Source organism: Triticum aestivum, chromosome 3A (genome assembly GCF_018294505.1).
Source record: "Triticum aestivum cultivar Chinese Spring chromosome 3A, IWGSC CS RefSeq v2.1, whole genome shotgun sequence".
In the NCBI taxonomy this organism is placed as follows: Eukaryota; Viridiplantae; Streptophyta; class Magnoliopsida; order Poales; family Poaceae; genus Triticum; species Triticum aestivum.
The window spans coordinates 57,875,655-57,896,720 of record NC_057800.1 but is presented as its reverse complement, the minus strand read 5'-3'; the positions used below and the strand labels follow the sequence as shown (position 1 = coordinate 57,896,720).

Genomic DNA, 21,066 nt, shown 5'->3' with positions numbered 1-21,066 from the left:
GTTACATGATCATCATCATTAGCTTCCTCACTAATTGGTGTAGTAGTCACAGGAACAGATTTCTGTGATGAACTACTTTCCAATAAGGGAGCAGGAACAGTTACCTCATCAAGTTCTACTTTCCTCCCACTCACTTCTTTCGAGAGAAACTCCTTCTCTAGAAAAACTCCGAATTTAGCAACAAAAGTCTTGCCTTCGGATTTGTGATAGGTGTACCCAATAGTCTCCTTTGGGTATCCTATGAAGACATATTTCTCCGATTTGGGTTTGAGCTTATTAGGATGAAACTTTTTCATATAAGCATCACAATCCCAAACTTTAAGAAACGACAACTTTGGTTTCTTGCCAAACCACAGTTCAGATTGTGTCGTCTCAACGGACTTAGATAGTGCCCTATTTAACGTGAATGCAGCTGTCTCTAATGCATAACCCCAAAACGATAGTGGTAGATCGGTAAGAGACATCATAGATTGCACTATATCCAATAAAGTATGGTTATGACGTTCGGACACACCATTATGCTGTGGTGTTCCATGTGGCATGAGTTTGTGAAACTATTCCACATTGTTTTAATTGAAGACCAAACTCGTAACTCAAATATTTGTCTCCGCGATCAGATCGTAGAAAGTTTATTTTCTTGTCACGATGATTTCCCACTTCACTCTGAAATTCTTTGAACTTTTTCAAATGTTTCAGACTTATGTTTCATCAAGTAGATATACCCATATCTGCTCAAATCATCTGTGAAGTTCAGAAAATAACGATACTTGCCGTGAGCCTTAACACTCATTGGACCGCATACATCAGTATGTATTATTTCCAATAAGTCAGTTGCTCGCTCCGGAGAACGGAGTCTTAGTCATCTTGCCCATGAGGCATGGTTCGCAAGCATCAAGTGATTCATAATCAAGTGATTCCAAAATCCCATCAGCATGGAGTTTCTTCATGCGCTTTACACCAATATGACCTAAACGGTAGTGCTACAAATAAGTTGTACTATCATTATTAACTTTGTATCTTTTGGTTTCAATATTATGATTATGTGTATCATTACAATCGAGATCCAATGAACTATTTTCATTGGGTGTGTAACCATATAAGGTTTTATTCATGTAAACAGAACAACAATTTATTCTCTTACTTAAATGAATAACTGTATTACAATAAACATGATCAAATCATATTCATGCTTAACGTAAATACCAAATAACACTTATTTAGGTTCAACACTAATCCCGAATTTATAGGGAGTGTGCGATGATGATCATATCAATCTTGGAACCACTTCCAACACACATCGTCACTTCACCCTTAACTATTCTCTGTTTATTCTGCAACTCCCGTTTCGAGTTACTAATCTTAGCAACTGAACTAGTATCAAATACTGAGGGGTTGCTATAAACACTAGTAAAGTACACATCAATAACATGTATATCAAATATACTTATGTTCACTTTGCCATCCTTCTTATCTACCAATCACTTGGGGTAGTTCCGCTTCCAGTGATCAGTCCCTTTGCAGTAGAAGCACTTAGTCTCAGGCTTAGGATCAGACTTGGGCTTCTTCACTTGAGCAGCAACTTGCTTGCTGTTCTTCTTGAAGTTCCCCTTCTTCCCTCTGCCCTTTTCTTGAAACTAGTGGTCTTGTCTATCATCAACACTTGATGTTTTTCTCGATTTCTACCTTCGTCAATTTCCGCATTACGAAGAGCTTGGGAATCGTTTCCGTTATCCCTTGCATATCATAGTTCATCACGAAGTCCTACTAACTTGGTGATGGTGACTAGAGAATTCTGTCAATCACTATCTTATCTGGAAGATTAACTCCCACTTGATTCAAGCGATTGTAGTACTCAGACAATCTGAGCACATGCTCACTAGTTGAGCGATTCTCCTCCATCTTTTAGCTATAGAACTTGTTGGAGACTTCATATCTCTCAACTCGGGTATTTGCTTGAAATATTAACTTCAACTCCTGGAACATCTCATATGCTCCATGACGTTCAAAACGTCTTTGAAGTCCCGATTCTAAGCCATTAAGCATGGTGCACTAAACTATCAAGTAGTCATCATATTGAGCTAGCCAAACGTTCATAACGTCTGCATCTGCTCCTGCAATAGGTCCGTCACCTAGCGGTGCATCAAGGACACAATTCTTCTGTGCAGCAATGATGATAAACCTCAGATCACGGATCCAATCCGCATCATTGCTACTAACATCTTTCAACACAATTTTCTCTAGGAACATATCAAAATAAACACAGGGAAGCAACAACGCGAGCTATTGATCTACAACATGATTTGCAAAATACTACCAGGACTAAGTTCATGATAAATTTAAGTTCAATTTAATCATATTACTTAAGAACTCCCACTTAGATAGACATCCCTCTAATCCTCTAAGTGATAACGTGATCCAAATCAACTAAACCATGTCCGATCATCACGTGAGATGGAGTAGTTTCATTGGTGAACATCACTATGTTGATCATATCTACTATATGATTCACGCTCGACCTTTCGATCTCCGTGTTCCGAGGCCATATCTGTATATGCTTGGCTCGTCAAGTATAACCTGAGTATTCCGCGTGTGCAACTGTTTTGCACCCGTTGTATTTGAACGTAGAGCCTATCACACCCGATCATCACGTGGTGTCTCAGCACGAAGAACTTTCGCAATGGTGCATACTCAGGGAGAACACTTCTTGATAATTAGTGAGAGATCATCTTAAAATGCTACCATCAAACTAAGCAAAATAAGATGTATAAAAGATAAACGTCATATGCAATCAAAATATGTGACATGATATGGCCATCATCATCTTGCGCCTTTGATCTCCATCTCCAAAGTACTGTCATGATCTCTATCGTCACCGGCATGACACCATGATCTCCATCATCTTGATCTATATCAATGTGTCGTCACACGGTCGTCTCGCCAACTATTGCTCTTGCAACTATTGCTATCGCATAGCAATAAAGTAAAGCAATTATTTGGCGCTTGCATCTTATGCAATAAAGAGACAACCATAAGGATTTTGCCGGTTGCCGATAACTTCAACAAAACATGATCATCTCATACAATAACTTATATCTCATCACGTCTTGACCATATCACATCACAACATGCCCTGCAAAAACAAGTTAGACGTCCTCCACTTTGTTGTTGCAAGTTTTACGTGGCTGCTACGGGCTTAGCAAGAACCGTTCTTACCTACGCATCAAAACCCACAACGATAGTTTGTCAAGTTGGTGCTGTTTTAACCTTCACAAGGACCGGGCGTAGCCACACTTGGTTCAACTAAAGTTGGAGAAACTGTCACCCGCAAGCCACCTATGTGCAAAGCACGTCGGGAGAACCGGTCTCACGTAAGCGTACGTGTAATGTCGGTCCGGGCCGCTTCATCCAACAATACCGCCGAACCAAAGTATGACATGCTGGTAAGCAGTATGACTTATATCGCCCACAACTCACTTGTGTTCTACTCGTGCATATAACATCAACACATAAAACCTAGGCTCGGATGCCACTGTTGGGGAACGTAGTAATTTCAAAAAATTTCCTACGCACACGCAAGATCATGTGACACATAGCAACGAGAGGGGGGACTGTGATCTACATACCTAGTAGATCGATAACGGAAGCGTTTGGTTGATGTAGTCGTATGTCTTCACGATCCGACCGATCAAGCACCGAAACTACGGCAACTTCGAGTTCTAGCACACGTTCAGCTCGATGACGATCCCCGGACTCCGATCCAGCAAAGTGTCGGGGAAGAGTTCCGTCAGCATGACGGCGTGGAGACGATCTTGATGTACTACAGCAGCAGGGCTTCGCCTAAACTCCGCTACAATATTATTGAGGACTATGGTGGCTGGGGGCGCCGCACACGGCTAAGGAAAAGATCACGTGGATCAACTTGTGTGTTTCTGGGGTGCCCCTGCCTCCGTATATAAAGGACTAAAGGGGGGAGGCTGGCCGGCCAAGGAGGCCGCGCCAGAAGAGTCCTACTCCCTCTAGGAGTAGGATTGCCCCCCCCCCCCCCAATCCTAGTTGGAATAGGATTCGCGGAGGGGGGAAAAGAGAGAGAGGGGCCGGCCCCCTCTCCTTGTCCTATTTGGACCAAGGGAGGGGAGGGGCGCGCAGCCCATGAGGGGCTGCCTCTTCTCTTTTCCACTAAGGCCCATCATGGCCCATAAAGCTCCCGGGGGGTTCCGGTAACCTCCCGGTACTCCGGTAAAATCCTGATTTCACCCGAAACACTTCCGATATCCAAACATAGGCTTCCAATATATCAATCTTTATGTCTCGACCATTTCGAGACTCCTCGTCATGTCCGTGATCACATCCGGGACTCCGAACAACCTTCGGTACATCAAAATGCATAAACTCATAATATAACTGTCATCGTAACCTTAAGCGTGCGGACCCTACGGGTTCGAGAACAATGTAGACATGACCGAGACACGTCTTCGGTCAATAACCAATAGCGGGACCTGGATGCCCATATTGGCTCCTACATATTCTACGAAGATCTTTATCGGTCAGACCGCATAACAACATACGTCGTTCCCTTTGTCATCGGTATGTTACTTGCCCGAGATTCGATCGTCGGTATTCCAATACCTAGTTCAATCTCGTTGCCGGCAAGTCTACTCGTTCTGTAATACATCATCCCGCAACTAACTCATTTAGTTGCAATGCTTGCAAGGCTTAAGTGATGTGCATTACCGAGAGGGCCCAGAGATACCTCTCCGACAATCGGAGTGACAAAACCTAATCTCGAAATACGCCAACCCAACATGTACCTTTGGAGACACCTGTAATACTCCTTTATAATCACCCAGTTACGTTGTGACGTTTGGTAGTACCCAAAGTGTTCCTCCGGTAAACGGGAGTTGCATAATCTCATAGTTATAGGAACATGTATAAGTCATGAAGAAAGCAATAGCAGCATACTAAACGATCGGGTGCTAAGCTAATGGAATGGGTCATGTCAATCACATCATTCTCCTAATGATGTGATCCCGTTAATCAAATAACAACTCTTTTGTTTATGGTTAGGAAACATAACCATCTTCGATTAACGAGCTAGTCAAGTAGAGGCATACTAGTGACACTTTGTTTGTCTATGTATTCACACAAGTATTATGTTTCCGGTTAATACAATTCTAGCATGAATAATAAACATTTATCATGATATAAGGAAATAAATAATAACTTTATTATTGCCTCTAGGGCATATTTCCTTCAGTCCTACTCTTGGACCGGCGAGTACCGCGAGTGGGTGAGCGTGCCTCCCATCCACTACGCCGCGGCGTCGGAGGAGGAGGCGGCCCACCTTGAGTACCGAAAGGCGCATTAACTTGCCAAGGAGGAGGCTGACGGCGAGCGGCAGATGTGCCGCGACGAGGAGGCACTACGCCTTGAGGATGAGAAGGAGGAGCGCACCCCCTCGCCACAATGTCGCGGCTGTAGCAGACGCCGGAGGAGGATGTCCTGGCGGCCTATCAAACCGCGTTCGGATGGGCTGGTCCGCCTCCCGTCTTCATGGACCTCACCGGCGATGACAACGACGACAAGGGCAAGACGGACGCCTAGGGTAGCGTGTGGCCCGGAGTTCTTTTTATTGTTTAGTTAATAATTAAGTGGACTTTGACCGGTGGTTGACCAGACATTTATTTTAATTATGTGCTATTAAGGTTATTTTCGGCCACATGTTTATCATATAGATTTTTTATTTGGACGCAGGTAAATATGATTCTGTCTCCCGTTGGACGTACATGCCGATCCAAAATCGGAAAACAGACTCATCCATCCATCTGACGGTTCCAAACGGACAACGGACAAAGCGCGCGTCCGTTTGGGTCATCGCGTTGGAGTTGCTCTAAGAGCATCTTCAACAGGTGTACAAAAGTTTTGCACGCCAAAATAGTTTGTGTGCGGGATCCAACATTGATTTATCAGATGCCTAAAAACGCGTGTCAAAAAAACACGCAGTGCAAATTGTGAAGCGTGCGTAATCCGGCGTTCCAAATTTGCAGCATGTGATAGTGCATTTTAGCACGTGTTCGAACCTTTTTTTACGCGCGTACTATTTTATAGCTTTTGCTAGAGCTGGCTGGTGCATAAAAAAATCCGAATTTTAGCGCGCGGAGTGTGCGTAGATGCTCTGAGGTTGACATTCGCAATGCAATAGTACAACACTCCGGACACGTGCGAAGGTCTGCTAAACCCTAGAATCGAGGCGAGGCGGCTGCCGCGGCGGAGACAAGGAAAAGGAAATCGAAGAGGGGGGCGGTCGCAACCATGTCTCTCCGGGCCCTCGGTTCGCTCCTCACACGGAGGTCCTCGCCACGCGCGCAGGCACAAGCGCCGGCCATCCGAGAATCGGGTGCGGGGAGGCCGGCAAGCTTTCTCCTCTGCTCGAGGAGCCTCGCCGTTGGTGGCGCTGTTGTAGCCGCGGCTGCGTCATCTGCTGGATTGGCGTCTCTGTATCTCAAGAAAGGCATATATGAGTCAGCTGGCAAGGTGATTGGGGACGAGAAGGCCAGGAAGGAGGTGACCGACATGAAGCCCGGAAAGATCATCAGCGACGATGTGTGCGACGATCGGAAGGCCCTTGAAGGAAGAGCGGGACATGGAGGCGCCGAGGCGGAGTTCGAGGACTGGATGAAGAAGTACAACAAAACATACTTCGATGAGGAAGAGAAGGCCATGCGGTTTCAACTGTTCAAGGCCAGAGTGGACGAACTCGACTCACACCACTCCTCGTCTGCACGAAAGAAAGGCTCCCCAAAATTAGGCTTTTTTGCAGACTTGACACCTCAAGAGCGGGGGAGGCTACGTGGAGTATCTCCGCCGGACGAGGAGTTCTACCAGTTCCTCAAGTCTCGTCCCGAGTTTATCAACTATCACAATGGACGACTTCCTGGAAATAAGGCGTGATCGATCCAAGCCGGCCGTCGTGAAGCAGGCAGGCAACCCGCAGCCACATGCACACAGGCAACTCAAGTATGGAGTGCGACTAGCTTGCTGAATTCGCCAAGGTGAACGGTTTACAAAGTTTGGATGTAAACTGAACCAAATCGAAATTTAAGTTTTACTACCTAAAAGTCTATCTAAAACTCTAGAACAAGTTCAGCGAAGCAACATGAACTCCCCCCTCCAATTTTTTGTTTGAATAGCTTTTGTAATTTTCCAGTTTGGGTTAATATTGGCACATTCTCTAGCGAAGAACCCTAGCTGCGCTGCGCATCCAATTTGGTGTAACTTGCAGGGCCTGTTAGCCCAGCACCAGGCAAGCAGGCACACAACGCTCCATCTCTCGTGGCAAGGCTGCACGGAAGAAGGAAGCTATGGTTGACTAATAAACCTTAGCGATATTTATACCTAAAAAATCGAAGTAGTACCCATGCATGTTGATCAATCCATTCACGTCAGAGCTCCAACACTTTCTTTCAAAAAAAAAGAGAGCTCCAACACTGATGTAAAATTCATATGAACCAACGTGACACTACTTACATATGGGGATTTGGGAGTGCTGCTCACACAGTCGTACAGGAAATTGTGCGGAGCAAAATACTGGCGTCCGTCTGCTACTTGTTAACGTATATATGCATGCTCTCTGAACATACGTCGGATCCTTAGGCCTGCTACTAGTAAGTTTAAGCTAGATTCTTAATAACTAATCGTCAATTATAATCTCCGTCTGTGTTCCGTCAGGCTATCATCTCCCTTCGACCTGCAAAACAACAGAACAATAAGGCAGTCTTGTTAGGATGCAGATTGATCACCAATAAGGCAGTCTTTTTTTCTGCAGGAAGGTAGTCTAGTAGTGTGTCCATGCCCACGACCTTAATCACCGGAGTTGCAGGCTGGGCTTCAGGCATATGCCTTACACGTCGGGGAGCTGCCGCGGCCACAAACGCAGGGCCGTCAACTCCTCCTCCTCTGGGAAGGATCCCCCGAGCGCCGGCGCCGGTAGCTTCGGCGCCACAGCTGATGCCTCCACAGCAGCACATTGCTGCCCCTCCTGGCCCATCTGACAAAGAGTGAAGACACATTCAGGAAGCCAGCATGCATAGCAGCTTAGCAGGCAAGCAGAGATGCAAATTACCAGGCGGCGAAGGAAGCTGTTCTGGTCCTGCAAGATGCGCACCTACGTGTCAGACGCACAATGTCATTCACAGTTCAATTCCGGATGCAAAATTGCTTTGTATGCCTCTGAATCGATTTTGGTTCTCCTAAAAAGGATTACGCTACTTACCTTGTGGTATGACTCGTCCAACTGCTGCTCCAGCAGCTTATCCTGCACACACACGAGACTGTCATGCAGCTCACTCAAACACTGGGCATGTGAGCAACACAGAATTGTGTGCAGTGTAGGATGTGTGTACCTTCATTTCACGGACTTCACCCAGCACGCACTCCAGCCGCTGCTCCAGATCGTCCAGTTCGGCCGCCGTCGCGGCGAATGGCAGATCTTCTCCGGTTTGCCTCCTCACGCTGGCCTCGAGACGGTCACGCTCACGCCTCAGATCCGCCAACTGTTGCTGTGTGCGAAGAATCGCATAGATCAATCAGAAAGGCAAGCATGCAGTTAACTCTGAGTGTACAAATGTGTGTATGTACTGTATGTTGTACATGACTGGATGTGTTTGTTTATTGACCTGATCATCATCATCATGATCTATCCCCTGGAACTGGAACTGGAACTGGAACTTGTGGTTGGTGATGCTCTCGTAGCGCTCAATTAGCTCGCTCCAGCTTAACATTGACAGGTGAAGTATAAATATGTCACAACTATAGTAATATTGTACACTGAATATGAACATAAGCATCTGAATCCGAGCAGAAGATTAAAAGCAGAGCCAAATTAGAAAGCATCATCTGGCTAACTTGATCACAAACAAAACACAATTCGAGCATGCCAATTGCCAATACTGCGGCAGGCTAGGACGATGCCAAAGATGGCACTTGCAAGGGATGCAGATTCAGTAATCGGCATGATCATCAAAACCATAATGCAGAATCTCGCTTGTCTCGACTAGCGCGTGACGGAACGGACGGAGAACGGACCTTGTGCTGGGGCTGCAGTAGTCGAACAGCTTGCCGGCGCCGCCGTCGTCGAAGACGAGGAGGCCGAGGTCCACGCCGCAGAGCACGGCGAGCTCGCCCGCCTTCTTGAGCAGGCCGCGGCGGCGCTTGCCGAAGGTGGCCCGGCGCGACACGTCGTTGTGGATCCTCTTCATCTCCGTCCTCCCGCGGCCCATCTTCTCTCTTGGCTCGGAACGCGGGGACTGGTGATCGACGCCGAAGCCAAGCTAGGTAGAAGAAGAAGAGATCGAGCAGCAAGTCAGTCAGTCCGTGGTGCTCTCCTCTCCTCTAGTGATAGTCCGTGGCCACGCGCCGCCGTACAGACGAAAATTCCAGGAAGTTTCGCCGGCGACTAGTGATGGATAGTATACCGTGAAAGGTCCGCCCGTCACGCCCGACCGGAAAGCAGCAAGCCGGTCACCGATCCTCTGCGGCGGTGCGCGTGGAAGAAAACAAAAGCGGCGGCTGCGTTGCCGGTCTGGGAAGTGGTTGGGTCACCGCGCCTCCTTCCGGGCCGTGGAAACTTGCCGTTTCCGGCGTAAAGCGAAAGCGCGGCCCGACCGTGAGTGACCCCGATAAGATACACGGCGGTGACCAGCGGTCCAGCGCACGGTAATAAGTAGCATGTCGATCGGTAAATTTCCCAAAGCGCGTCTATCCATTCACAAAGAAAAGCAAAAGAAAAGCACGTCCGTACAAAGAATAGAGGGGGAGATTGTGGAATTGTTGATGTTTATCTGCGCCTCGTGGGCATATATTAAAGGAATACATGATCAACTTCGAGTACAGGACAACACTAAGAGTACACTGCTAAGTGACATTGATGTTCTGAAATACTCGGTTCACTAAGTTTTAATCTTATCGGTTTCCAACTTATAATTTGTAGCTCAAGCAAGTGTCATTGGGTTTGTAAAACTACCATTGCCATCTACCTGCTCCTGTATTTGATCAATTCCCAGTTTTTGCGACTCTACATACAATGTTGTTATAGCCGAATTCCTATATTCCTCTCGGGGAAATGGTTTAACTCAACTAGCAACCAAAGTTCCTTCTCTCTTTGATTGCTTTGTTATTAGTGGGAGTTCTGTTTAGCCAAAAACTTGGCAGGTTACCCTTTGCCTCTGTTTCTCATGGCATTGGAGTCATTGTACTCCTTGGAGATGTAGATTAATATCCTGGTTCTCCACTATTGGCTGGCTACTTTGGTGCCTCGCCAGGAATGACTAGGGTAACAATTTTTTTCCTCTCCTTGTATAATTGGACGGCCACTTCTGCTGGTACAGTTGTGCATGTTGTATTCCCATCCACAATGCTCCACTTACGGACGGCACTTACATAAACTCTTCTACGGACAGATTTGGCAGACTCTAATTTACCACTCCCCCCTGAATTTTAGGTGTGGGGCCCTCCTGTCCCCAATCTAATGAGGCCACTTCCATCCGTAACCTCCCATCAGTAGAAAAATGACTGTAAGTGTAACATTGCTCGTATTCACATTGTTCAGAATCTGCATAAAAAATGCCAGTGGCCTCCTTGCTAGTGCAGTATTAATTTTGTCCAGTGACTGAGATATGTTTTTGTTGGCCATGGTTGACTGTTTTATGCTCTAGAGAAGATACTGATTTTTTTGTTGATTTTCTTGATTCTGTTGGTTGATATATTCAGATACTTGCTGCTTGCTTTTGCTATCCAACACTGGAGCTGCTTCTTGTAACCATGCTTTTCTTTAGAGCCTTTTGGTTTGGTCAGCACTTGCTTAGTTCATCGATTACCCCTGAACAAAAGATGAGTAGATGGTGCTGAAACTCTCGGTATCATTGATGCAAGGCGTTAGTTTCATTTCCGAACAACATGTTACATGTTACTAGCATCCACTTATGATTTGTACGATCTGAGAAAAAGCTTAACTTTTTCGTTGTATGTAGTTGGGCAGTTAATTGGGTTGTCTTGCCTCCCGCGCGTGCATTCACCGGCCATGTAGGCTGGGCTTGGTCTCATTGTCTTTGTCCAGCTCTCCACTGTCACCCTGCAATAGCGATGGCTACAAAAATTGAAGGTGAGTCCTCTGAGCCTTTTCCCCCCCTTGCTCTAAGCACGTAATCATAGAGCCATGGCTATGCGTATAACTTTGGGTGCCAAGGCCACTTAGGTTTTGGGTTTGGCCTCAATTATATCAGTAGATGATGCTCTAGTGGTTCCTGCTGGCTAGTCAATTTTCCTCTTGCTATAGAAGGGCCCTATTCTAGTATGGTTTAGTTTTATCAAAGGGCTCTCTCTGGCTTTGTATTTTGGTAAAAATACTTGTCTTGTCAAGTAAATATATTGAAAACCGGACATTGCTTAGCTCTCTCTGGTGCAACATCATCGAGAAGGGCTAATATAACCATATATGGTTCCGGAGCGGGTTATGCTAAGTCCCGACAAGAGAATTTACATGATCCCAGCTGTAGCAGTCCTACCTCATTGCCTTGTCAGATGCAATGAGAATACAATGAATTTTGTTGTTGTATGTAATTGGGTAGTTGATTGGGATGTCTTGCCTCCTACGTGCGTGTCCACTGGCCGTGTTGTTTGGTCCTCGTCTTCGTCCAGCTCTCCACTGTCACCCTACTACAACGATGTCTACAAAAATTAAAGGTGAGTCCTCCCGAGTCTCTTTGTCTGCTGTTTATATTGTTATGGTGTAAAGATTTCAACTGTTGTATCAACGCAAAAGTTTATTTTGTACTTGATGTCCTAGTCTTTAGGTTGCAATCCTCTCGTTCTTCTCCCCTAGCTAAAAGTTATATTGCTGAATCAGCCAGTGTTTTGTGCTGTTGCTTTTGGACTGAGAGCTTTTTCTGCTTGTAGAAAACAACAAGTGCATCATTTATAATCTTGTTTGTTCTAGCTGACTGGGAGTGAAGATTTGGGTGGGCTTATATAATCTTGCTTTGACGATATTTCTATGAAATTTGAATTAGTTCCTCATCTAGTGACCCCTAGCATAAAGTTTCTGAAATGAATACTACAGGTCTGATATCCTGACATGCACGAATCTTTCGCCTCTGAATCTGCTATTATGGGTGCAATTGTTTTTCCGTTAGCATAGCAGGTGTAGCTCAAGTTTATTTGTTAGCTTACGTAATCTGCTATGATGTATGCATGCCAAGTTACCAACTGCTGCACATGTGTGAAAAATGTACATTGTTGGGTGTTTCAAGATATTTGATATGTTGATTGATTGAATAGCTAATAGCTCCTTGTATTGGTTATTTGCTTACCAGTATCTCGGTGCCGATTTCCTTGAGTTTTACGTTTTGACGCTCAAAATAACTCATCCCCCTTTAGAATTTAGAAGTTTGTTTGCTTTATTCTGGAGCCATGTGGTAGCCATTTATAAATTGTCTATAGATGTGAACATCTAAACTGCTACTTTTACCAATCATTGAATTATACTGTACTCCCTCCGTTTTTATTTACTCCACATATTAGAGTAAACATGCTTTATCATATTTGTAGTTCCTAATTTCTAGTAGACTAGATGATGTTCCATTTATAGACCTTTGTGGTGATTTGATTCCTTGGTGTGCACCCAGCCATTGAGTTGTGACTAGTTTTGTGTGTGTTGATGGACTAGAATTTTGGCTCATTTTGTCGATTCTGGATACACTTATACCGAATTGGTCTGCTCCAGTGCATAGCGGACAGTTAAAGCGTGCGGAGAATGTCGAGAGAGGTCGGATAGACCAAATTTTACATGAGAGGAGTCCGTTAAGAGTTACCTGGATGATAGGAGTATCACCAAAGAACTAGTTATGAACAAGGGTGCGTGGAAGCTTGCTATCCATGTGCGAGAACCATGAGTTGGTCACGAGATCTTATGGCTTTCATCTCTAGCCTACCCCAATTTATTTGGGACTAAAGGCTTTGTTGTTGTTGTTGTTGTTGTTGTTGTTGTTGTACTTTTGGTCCTCTGCTCTCTTGCTTAAGAAGACACAGATGTGAAGCCCTCATTACTTCATTAGGATAGGAAAATATAAGAAACGTGGATCTACATCTTATAATTAAGTGCAAAGTGGGCTAATTGAAAGTGTCTCTATTTTTTATCCTCGTGTAAATTTATTTATTATTGTAATCATGTGTTTTACAAAACAAACCAAAGTCGCTTGGCTGAACTGATGTTTGTTGTGGTGTTACCTACTATGCAAAGAATGTGTCGGGAGAAGCTGACTGCATGGCAATATCTTTAGGAGCAGATGACGAATTGAAGATTCATCCCTGCCCAAAGAAGCCGAGAGAGTGGCAATACTATCACAAGTAGGTGTATTTCTTCGGGACTTGTCGAAGTTTCGGCAGCAAGAGATCAATGTAACCATGGTAACTACCATTTATCGGTGAAAGGTGCTTGTTTTTTACATGCACACGAAATTAAATCGATGTGCTAGTTTTCTACTTTGTTAAGTTGATTTCGGATACACTCACAGTAGAACTAACAAACATAAACATGGTAGACGCAGATGGTGCTAGCCATTGAGGTTGCACAGACGGAGTTGACCGTGGAGGAGCTTGCCTAGGAGTTAGCGGAGCCAGAGGAAGGATAGATATCAACACGCCATGGACGTGGTCTTACATGGCGCTGGCGCTGGCCATGTCCGTGGGCGTGACCGTGCCGGTGGCCGAGGCGTCGGAGGTGCTCGCGGACATCCCATGGGTGGTAGCTGTGGGCGTGGCCGCAATTAGTCCTTGCCGTGAACGTCCCTATAGTTATAATTAGTTGTAGCTGTTCCATGAATGTAGGTTGTAGTGCGACAATACTGCTTTTGTTCATCAAAATACAATAAAACTTGTGGATTTGATGCTCATGTGGGTTATTTGATTTTGCTGCGGAGTCTCCATACAGACCACCGACGGGCCACGGAGAGTCAACGGGCTAGGCGTTAGAGTTTTTGCATGAAGGTAGAGATGCAAGCAGTCTTGTGTGTAAGTCTGCATTGATGGGTGCCACTGCCGAGCAACTATCTGCCCCGACTCGAGGAGTTGCGTCGGTGCCCGAAACAACCATTGGTTGTGCTTGTTCTCTGCCCGACTAAATTGACATAGCCCTGTTTGGATGATTGCCTGGCCAATGTAGTCCCTTTTCAGTAATTAGGGGTTGGGGCGCCACCTTGTGGCGCCTCCTCAAAGGAAGTTGGGGCGGTGCCAAGCTGGCAGTCGCTCATTCCAGTTGCTTTTTTGCAATCTTCATAAACACATGAAAATGGCATGTTACAAAAAGCCACACTATAAATTTTGAAAGAGCTAAATAAATGACACTCAAATACAATAAGATTAGGACATCTTTGTCGAGCTTCGGTCGTTCATTGCAATTTATAAAAGAAAAAACAAGACACTGATCATAACAAAAACTAAAAACCAAAGAAAAAATAGGACACAGATCAATGTTGATGACGCCCGCGCCCGAGCCGCCAGCCTCGTCGTTGTTGGCGGCCAACGCCAACCCGCAGAGCACGGCAATACAACAATACATAGTCATTCAAATAACCGCAAAATGAGATAAACTGAGAGTACCTATGTGATTTCCCGGAATTGATCCCTAGAAATATCCAATTGAATTGCTTGGGGAAAGCAACAAGCTGCAGTACTAGAGGTTACATAAGCGATTCGATAGACGATAATGGCTCAGGTTATTCATGATTTTAGATGGTGAAAAACAGAACATAGGTAGATCTTGATAGCACGGGAAACATTAAGGCAACTCCAATAACAATGCATAAATTAACTTCAGTACTAACACGATGCTTTTGGATATAAGTACTCAACCACAAATTCTGTGATACTTGGCAAACTATGAAATCATGTGTAACAATAGTATACAACGATGTATTTATAGTGACAGAAAATAGTGCCATCAACAAGATATCTGCAGAAGTGGAATTCACACCACATTGGTCATCTGCACTACCACTTTACAGAAAATAAGGGTTTGTCATAAACGTACATCACCATGTAATCTCCATTTGTTTGTCTGAAAGAAATATGAAAATTAAACCCTCTCACCCAATCGTTGTACTAAATAAATCATGCCCAGTGCCATGCTTGCACCTTTATTCCTGGAGTATTTGCAGCTGGTGAGTCTATTTTTTCTTTTTTTCTTTTGATTTACAGCTATTGGCATGAATTGACACGTGCAATTGGTCCTAGCAGGCTAGCACTAACAATAATTTGAACCTGTCAATTGGCTGATTAAATAAGCTTCCTCTGATTTCTATAGACGCAGTTGCAACAGTTAGCTGCAACAACTGTATCTTTCTTTTGCAGGTGGGGCATGCGTTCGGACTGAGTTATACAATTATTAAATCAGCTTAATTGTTTAAACAATTTGCTCATGTTCGTGGCCTAACAATACTTTTGTTAATAGTTGTCAACTAAAAGAGGATCTACCTTTTCTAATGGTCGCCCGATAAAAGAGGATCCAGACCCTCACGAGTTTCCATTGTACAAAATTATTCTTTGCTAACAATAATTTTGCTAAGTTGCTCTCTACATCTTGGTGTTATTAGTCTAAATATTCTGATTCCGAAGGATGGTTCCTAACAACAGATCTTTTAATAAATTTTAAACAACAATATCTTGTTAATTTTGGTTTTGTCTAGGATGATGAAATTCAATTTTGTTCTACTACAGATTAGTTAAAAAAAAGAAAACAAAAAATCCCAAAAAAATCGACAACCGGAAAACATTGAATACTGAAAGAAAAGGCAGAAGAAAAAAAACAAAAGCACGGTTGTGGTTTCACCGTTTTTTACGCATGTCTTATTCATTTTTCGAGGTGGTAAGACTGTGCTTCTCGTAGAAGCTCATGGTTGTGTTTTTTTTCTCATCGAACATATCTGTGTTTATCGTACAAGCACATATTTGCTTCTAGTGGAGGCACACTTGTGCTTTTCTTCCACGCACAGGTTGTGCTTCTGGCGGAGGCATGGGTTGTGCTTCTCGCGGAAGCAAATCTATGCTATCACGAGAAATACAATTGTGATTCTTATGAAAGTACATATTTGTTTTTTCAAAGGCATTGTGCTTCAAAAAATAAATAGTTTCTTGTAGACCTAGGAAAAACCAGATAAAAATCAAAAACCCAAAAAGCCGCATCTAAAAGCCGGCGCCCGCTGCGCCCGTTTCTTCAATTCTAACAAACAGGCGCACATCCCCGCGCGGTGCTGGGCCGGCCCGTCTTTCTTTTTTTCCCGTTCAATCTGAAGCGAGCGAAAAAATGGTGTGCTTTCGGGGGTTCGAACCGAGGATCTATCGATCGAGTTAGCACGAAACTATGTTAATTGTTCCCTTGACCCTTGAGAGTTTTCAAGCTAATTAGTAAATATCCTAACTTGACCCTTTAACATAGTTTCCCTGATCCTCCTTTTCTATATCCTTAAGAACTTCCAACTTAAATTGCTTAGGCGACATATTGACCGACAACTTCTCAATTAGCTTCAGAAGGACATCATCGATTTCAGTAGTGAGCATAAAATACATGCAGTAGTGACAACGAATGACTTTGCAGAAAAAGAAATGAAATACACACTTACATGGTTATTAACACCGGCATTTTAGCATAGGTCAACTGCAGCAACAACGAAATATTTCCCATACTTCCTGTCAAAAGGGTCCCACATTGACTGAGTTCAAAGAGCTCAGAGCACCATTGGGGCTGCAATTATCAAACTGCCGATACCATCTTTCAGGTCCGCTGGGCATTCCCTGAAGGAAAGGTAGGCCAGTACCACCAGTTTAGGTCCTCACCTTTGTTACTTTGGGGCTTAAAGTATTTGCCGAGATCTTCCTGTGCAACTTTTAGACTTCCCAATGATAACCTGTAGTGATATATGACCAAAAGCACAATTAAATTATTATCCAAAGATAGCATAGATTGGTAGGATGCTTTAGACTTGAGTGTACCACTCCCTGGCTTTAACATTTTCATGAACATTTGGTGAGCATGCTTGTAACCCAAAAAGAGATAAAAGCGAAAGTATAAAGCAATTCTTGATATAGTCATTAATAGCAATAATCTGGCTAGCATTCAGTAAACTCATTTGGATTTGCTCCGGACAATATTTTGTTCTTACTCCCCTAACCAATATTCCAGCTAATGAAGGGAAAGAAAGAACACCAGTATTTAGATGTAAGTTTTCTATAGGAACTCAAGTCATGGTACCTTAATTCCTTTGTAACCAAGTCTTTCGCCAAGCCCACCAGCTACAAGAACAAATGCAACATTGTGTGCTTAAACAAAATTGTCATCACCGAAGGACAATACTTCCCCCGAGGGAACCTAAAAATGTAGTTCATTTATTAACACCATGTACTACTTTCAGATAGGTAAGGCATATCAGTTCACAATAGTTCAGAGTGGGAAAAAAGAGCAAATGGGTGTTCTGAATTGAATATTTAGATCACATACAACACAAAAAGGCTCATTTCAAACAACCCAACAAATTCATGAAAAAATGGTGCATGACAAGACTAACCGAAGGCGTGAAACCATCGTATGGATTTTGTCCAGACTTGGAATCTGCAAAAAGCCTTTTGGCATTCTGGATGTATGATGTCAGTCCAGCAGGATAGCTTGAATTAAGTCGGCAAACCTGCGCAATGAAAACTTTAGTAGGAAAAGAACAATCTTTATTTTTGTACGCACTTATGCATATGAAATGTCGTTGACTTCATAAAAACCTGTCACAATAATGTAACTAATATATTTTTGGTAGTTTATTAGTAGATATCCCTGGCAAGTATGAGATCCATCATTCATCCAACAGAATAATATAACATTTCAAGGATAAAACCAAAGAAACACCTTGTCAAAGAAGCTTTTCTTCTTGTCGTCATCAACACCGGGTTCTGACCAGTATTCAAACAAGTGCCCCTGCCCTTATTTAGTAGCATCTTGGCAAGTTCAACCTAGAATCACAACAGGAGGCAACAAGTATTACTGAGAACTCAAACTCAAAAAAATCCATTTCCTACATCAAATTAGACAAATAAGCTGGAATCACCGGACTGCCAACTATACAAACATTTTAGTAGGCAAGTTTGTCAGAAAAGGCAAGTTTGTCAGAAAATAATAATATGAATATGCAATATGTATGGGCATTGTAAGAAGATGCCTAAGGCCTTGCAGGAGAGAGGCTCTGCTCCTGCTGTCGTCTCTTCTCTGTCAGCAGCCTGCAGCAGCATTCATCAGTACATGTAAGTAATATATATGCAAATGCTCAATCTCATCTCATTATATGTAAATATGCAGGTACCTTCTCCGGCATGTAATTGAAAACAGTCGTCTTCTGTCCTCCTTCATATATGTTACACTGGGACACAATTTGCAAATGCAGGTACTGATTCATTAGAAATTGATTGTTTCAAAGCGTGTGGGTTGCCAGCATATGAAACAGTACACCTATATGAGTTACATGAGCTTCAACGCAGGCGCATATGGCGTATATGCCCCAGTCCTTGGTGTAGTTGTTGGAGATGTAGATCTTGCTGAACCGCGGGTGTGGGTGCCTCTGCCGCATGCTTTCGAAGAAACAATGGTGGATGGTCATCCTGATGCACCTCTGTGTAGCCAATATGTTTTGATAGATCACATGATTAGTGCACAATTTAAAATTGAGAGACACCTGAAGGTCATAACTACAAAGTAGATGAACCAAGAGGCACCACTTACTCATGAAGAAATTTATTCGAGGATATAAATTTGAACTTTCTAATGCATGCTGCAAAATTGATGAGAAAGCATATTTTCCTTGGTAGCAACACGTACTTGCCAGGGACTTCGGTGGGGTAGCAGTGATAACCTGCAGCCAATTACACAGATACATGAGCCAGAACTTGAAATAGAAAGGATTGCCAAGTCGTTGGAGTAGATCACTATGTGTCTATAGTACTTAGTCTTTGTCAGTGTTGGAAATATCAAGACATTAATTGTGGCAGATGTTATACTGATGAGACTACATCAAGCACTTGTTGTCATCTTCTTTTTAACCGGATCAAGCATGCATCACAGATGGCCAAGAAAAAGATAATGGTTAAATTTTGGCGCAGTTTGAAAAGTATTTTACTTGTACAGAAAAGCGATTTCCTGGTTGACGAGAGAATGCCTGGAGAAAGTACAGTGGTTCTATTTCTCGGTCACATATCCAATTTCTGGGTCATATTCATGGCCACATGGCAATTGAACCTCAAAAGCTCGGAAACGTGTGTAATTCAAGCAAGGAGTGTTCAGCCAAGTGGACAAAAGCGAGTCATGACTGCTAATACCAATTGAAACAACTTGATTAACCTAATACTAATTGTAATTTGACCCATGTTCAGTTCTCAGCAAAACTAACTCTGTGTCGCAGGCGCACACTGCATACAGTCCGGCATGGACACCTTCAATTCTGAATTTTTTCCTTTGCAAGGGAATGTGGAGCATGGTTTTGCTGCAGCTGGCCTCTTCCTTCATCCTTCGTTGGGTGGTGCCAAGGGTCAGATCAACAAATATGAGAGGTAAGATGTGTAATATTCACTACTATTCTTCATGCATGTGTTGCTTTTCTCATTTTGCAACCAGCAGATAATACCATGGCAGTTTGTTTAGCTCAATTACTAAGATGATATACATAATAGTTTGAGAAAGTTCAGCACGATATAAAATTGAATTAGGGGCATCTCAAATGACAAGTTATCTTTCTCTCATGTCTCATTGCCATCTTAAAAGGAATCACCAAAGTAGTTATATACGTATACCATTCTTTTGGTTCTGTTGCAGGTTCTTGACAAATATCAATTCTTCAGAGCTGTCCAGCAGAAAGAAAGGGATTGGGATCATTTGGTAGGGAAAGATGGCCTGCACGCCCGCCATGGTGCTCCTCCGCCACACCCGCAGCCTGCACAAACCAACCGCACAAATCAAATCGACAAATCCAGAACAAGATGAGGTGAGGGGAGTGGAGGAGGATGGAGGGCGTAAGTACTTTTGGCGTCTACGTGCTGCAACCCGTCGCCGGCATCGAGGACCGCCACATCAGTAAGCACCAAGAGAAGGCCGCCGCCACCGTCGCCCCATCCCCATCCATCCATGGGTCGGTGTGGGGCTAGGGTTTCGCCCCCGTCCATCCATGGGTCGGATCAGACCTCCATGGCCGACCACGAGGCCCAGGTGGACGAGGGCGCAGGTGAGGGAATGAGAGAAGGGGTGGGGGGGAGGACACTGGTGGCGGCGGCGGCTGCAGACGAGGGAGAAGGAGAGGAATCGAGGGATGAGGGTGGGGGGCTTTGTGCCTGAGGCTGAGAGAACCCTTCGCTCTTTTGTTTTTCCTTTGACTGTTTTTTTTTGTCGTTAGCTTGTTCGACGTGGACGCAGCCAGTGAGCGCTCATGATGCATACGTTAATGTTTTGGATGGTTGTCTGAGCGGAACATTTTTCCTACTTTCGAAAATCTGGCCAAAACCCAGTTTAGGTACGAATAGACCGGCCTGTGATTTCACAAAGTCATATTTACCACATAAGGAGCAATAAAGAAAGAAAATGGACACAATAATAACCTATTTCTCGGTTGGTTAACGGAACTAGAAGGACATATTTTTCGAAAAGACCATCATTCCCATACTTCTAAAATTTTAAAAGAAAGAGGAAAAAAGTTGAGCGCGTCAAATTCGTTTTTGGGTATGCCATGTACGCCGTTCGTGTACGAGCGGTACGTACACAGGCCGTGTATCGACACACTCCACGCGGGCGACATATTTTTCGAAAAGACCATCATTCCCTTTTATTATGAAGGTGTATGAAGGGGGTTGTACCGAAGTACAACTGTTACCGCAGGCATGTCTAGCGCAGTTCTCAACAACACTTACCCGGGGTCCTCCTGCTGGTAGGAGGCCACCCCGAGCCAACGGGCGGCCGCCTTGATCGGTTGCGTCGTTCTGGCCATCGCCATGGTTCTG

General features: G+C 44.1%; 1 protein-coding gene and 1 long non-coding RNA gene across 17 annotated transcripts; both read right to left on the bottom strand.

Annotated features, from left to right (window-relative positions):
- Positions 1-7,485: 7,485 nt before the first annotated feature.
- On the bottom strand, positions 7,486-9,512 carry LOC123057876 (MADS-box transcription factor 29). Of its 3 annotated transcripts, none has more exons than XM_044480750.1 (7): positions 9,082-9,508; positions 8,673-8,769; positions 8,400-8,555; positions 8,270-8,311; positions 8,120-8,146; positions 7,857-8,044; positions 7,486-7,744 (listed from the first exon to the last, which is right to left on the bottom strand). In XM_044480750.1, the coding sequence occupies exons 1-6, from the start codon at positions 9,273-9,275 to the stop codon at positions 7,898-7,900; spliced, it is 663 nt and encodes a 220-aa protein (XP_044336685.1). In that variant the 5' UTR covers positions 9,276-9,508; the 3' UTR covers positions 7,486-7,744; positions 7,857-7,897. The 3 variants fall into 3 exon arrangements, with proteins under 3 accessions (XP_044336685.1, XP_044336684.1, XP_044336683.1); XM_044480749.1 differs by having other exon boundaries at positions 8,120-8,161; positions 9,082-9,507; XM_044480748.1 differs by having other exon boundaries at positions 7,857-8,161; positions 9,082-9,512.
- A 4,421-nt stretch (positions 9,513-13,933) lies between these two features.
- LOC123060254 (uncharacterized) lies at positions 13,934-20,399 on the bottom strand. Of its 14 annotated transcripts, none has more exons than XR_006427833.1 (9): positions 20,097-20,399; positions 18,806-20,009; positions 18,390-18,695; positions 17,939-18,306; positions 17,610-17,726; positions 17,297-17,413; positions 16,882-16,952; positions 16,668-16,803; positions 13,934-14,714 (listed from the first exon to the last, which is right to left on the bottom strand). It is a non-coding gene; the product is annotated as an uncharacterized lncRNA (long non-coding RNA). The 14 variants fall into 14 exon arrangements; XR_006427834.1 differs by having other exon boundaries at positions 16,668-16,734; XR_006427826.1 differs by lacking the exon at positions 13,934-14,714 and having other exon boundaries at positions 14,906-16,952; positions 18,806-18,935; positions 19,470-19,586; positions 19,870-20,009.
- Positions 20,400-21,066: the final 667 nt, after the last annotated feature.

Bases quoted from the DNA above. Each gene is read 5' to 3' on its own strand.
- LOC123057876 (XM_044480748.1), bottom strand. From the start codon at position 9,275: ATGGGCCGCGGGAGGACGGAGATGAAGAGGATCCACAACGACGTGTCG. The intron at 8,312-8,399 runs GTACACACATCC...GTGTGTGTGCAG, and splicing joins GTGAAGTCCGTGAAATGAAG to GATAAGCTGCTGGAGCAGCA. The intron at 8,162-8,269 runs GTAAGTAGCGTA...TCTGACACGTAG, and splicing joins TGGACGAGTCATACCACAAG to GTGCGCATCTTGCAGGACCA.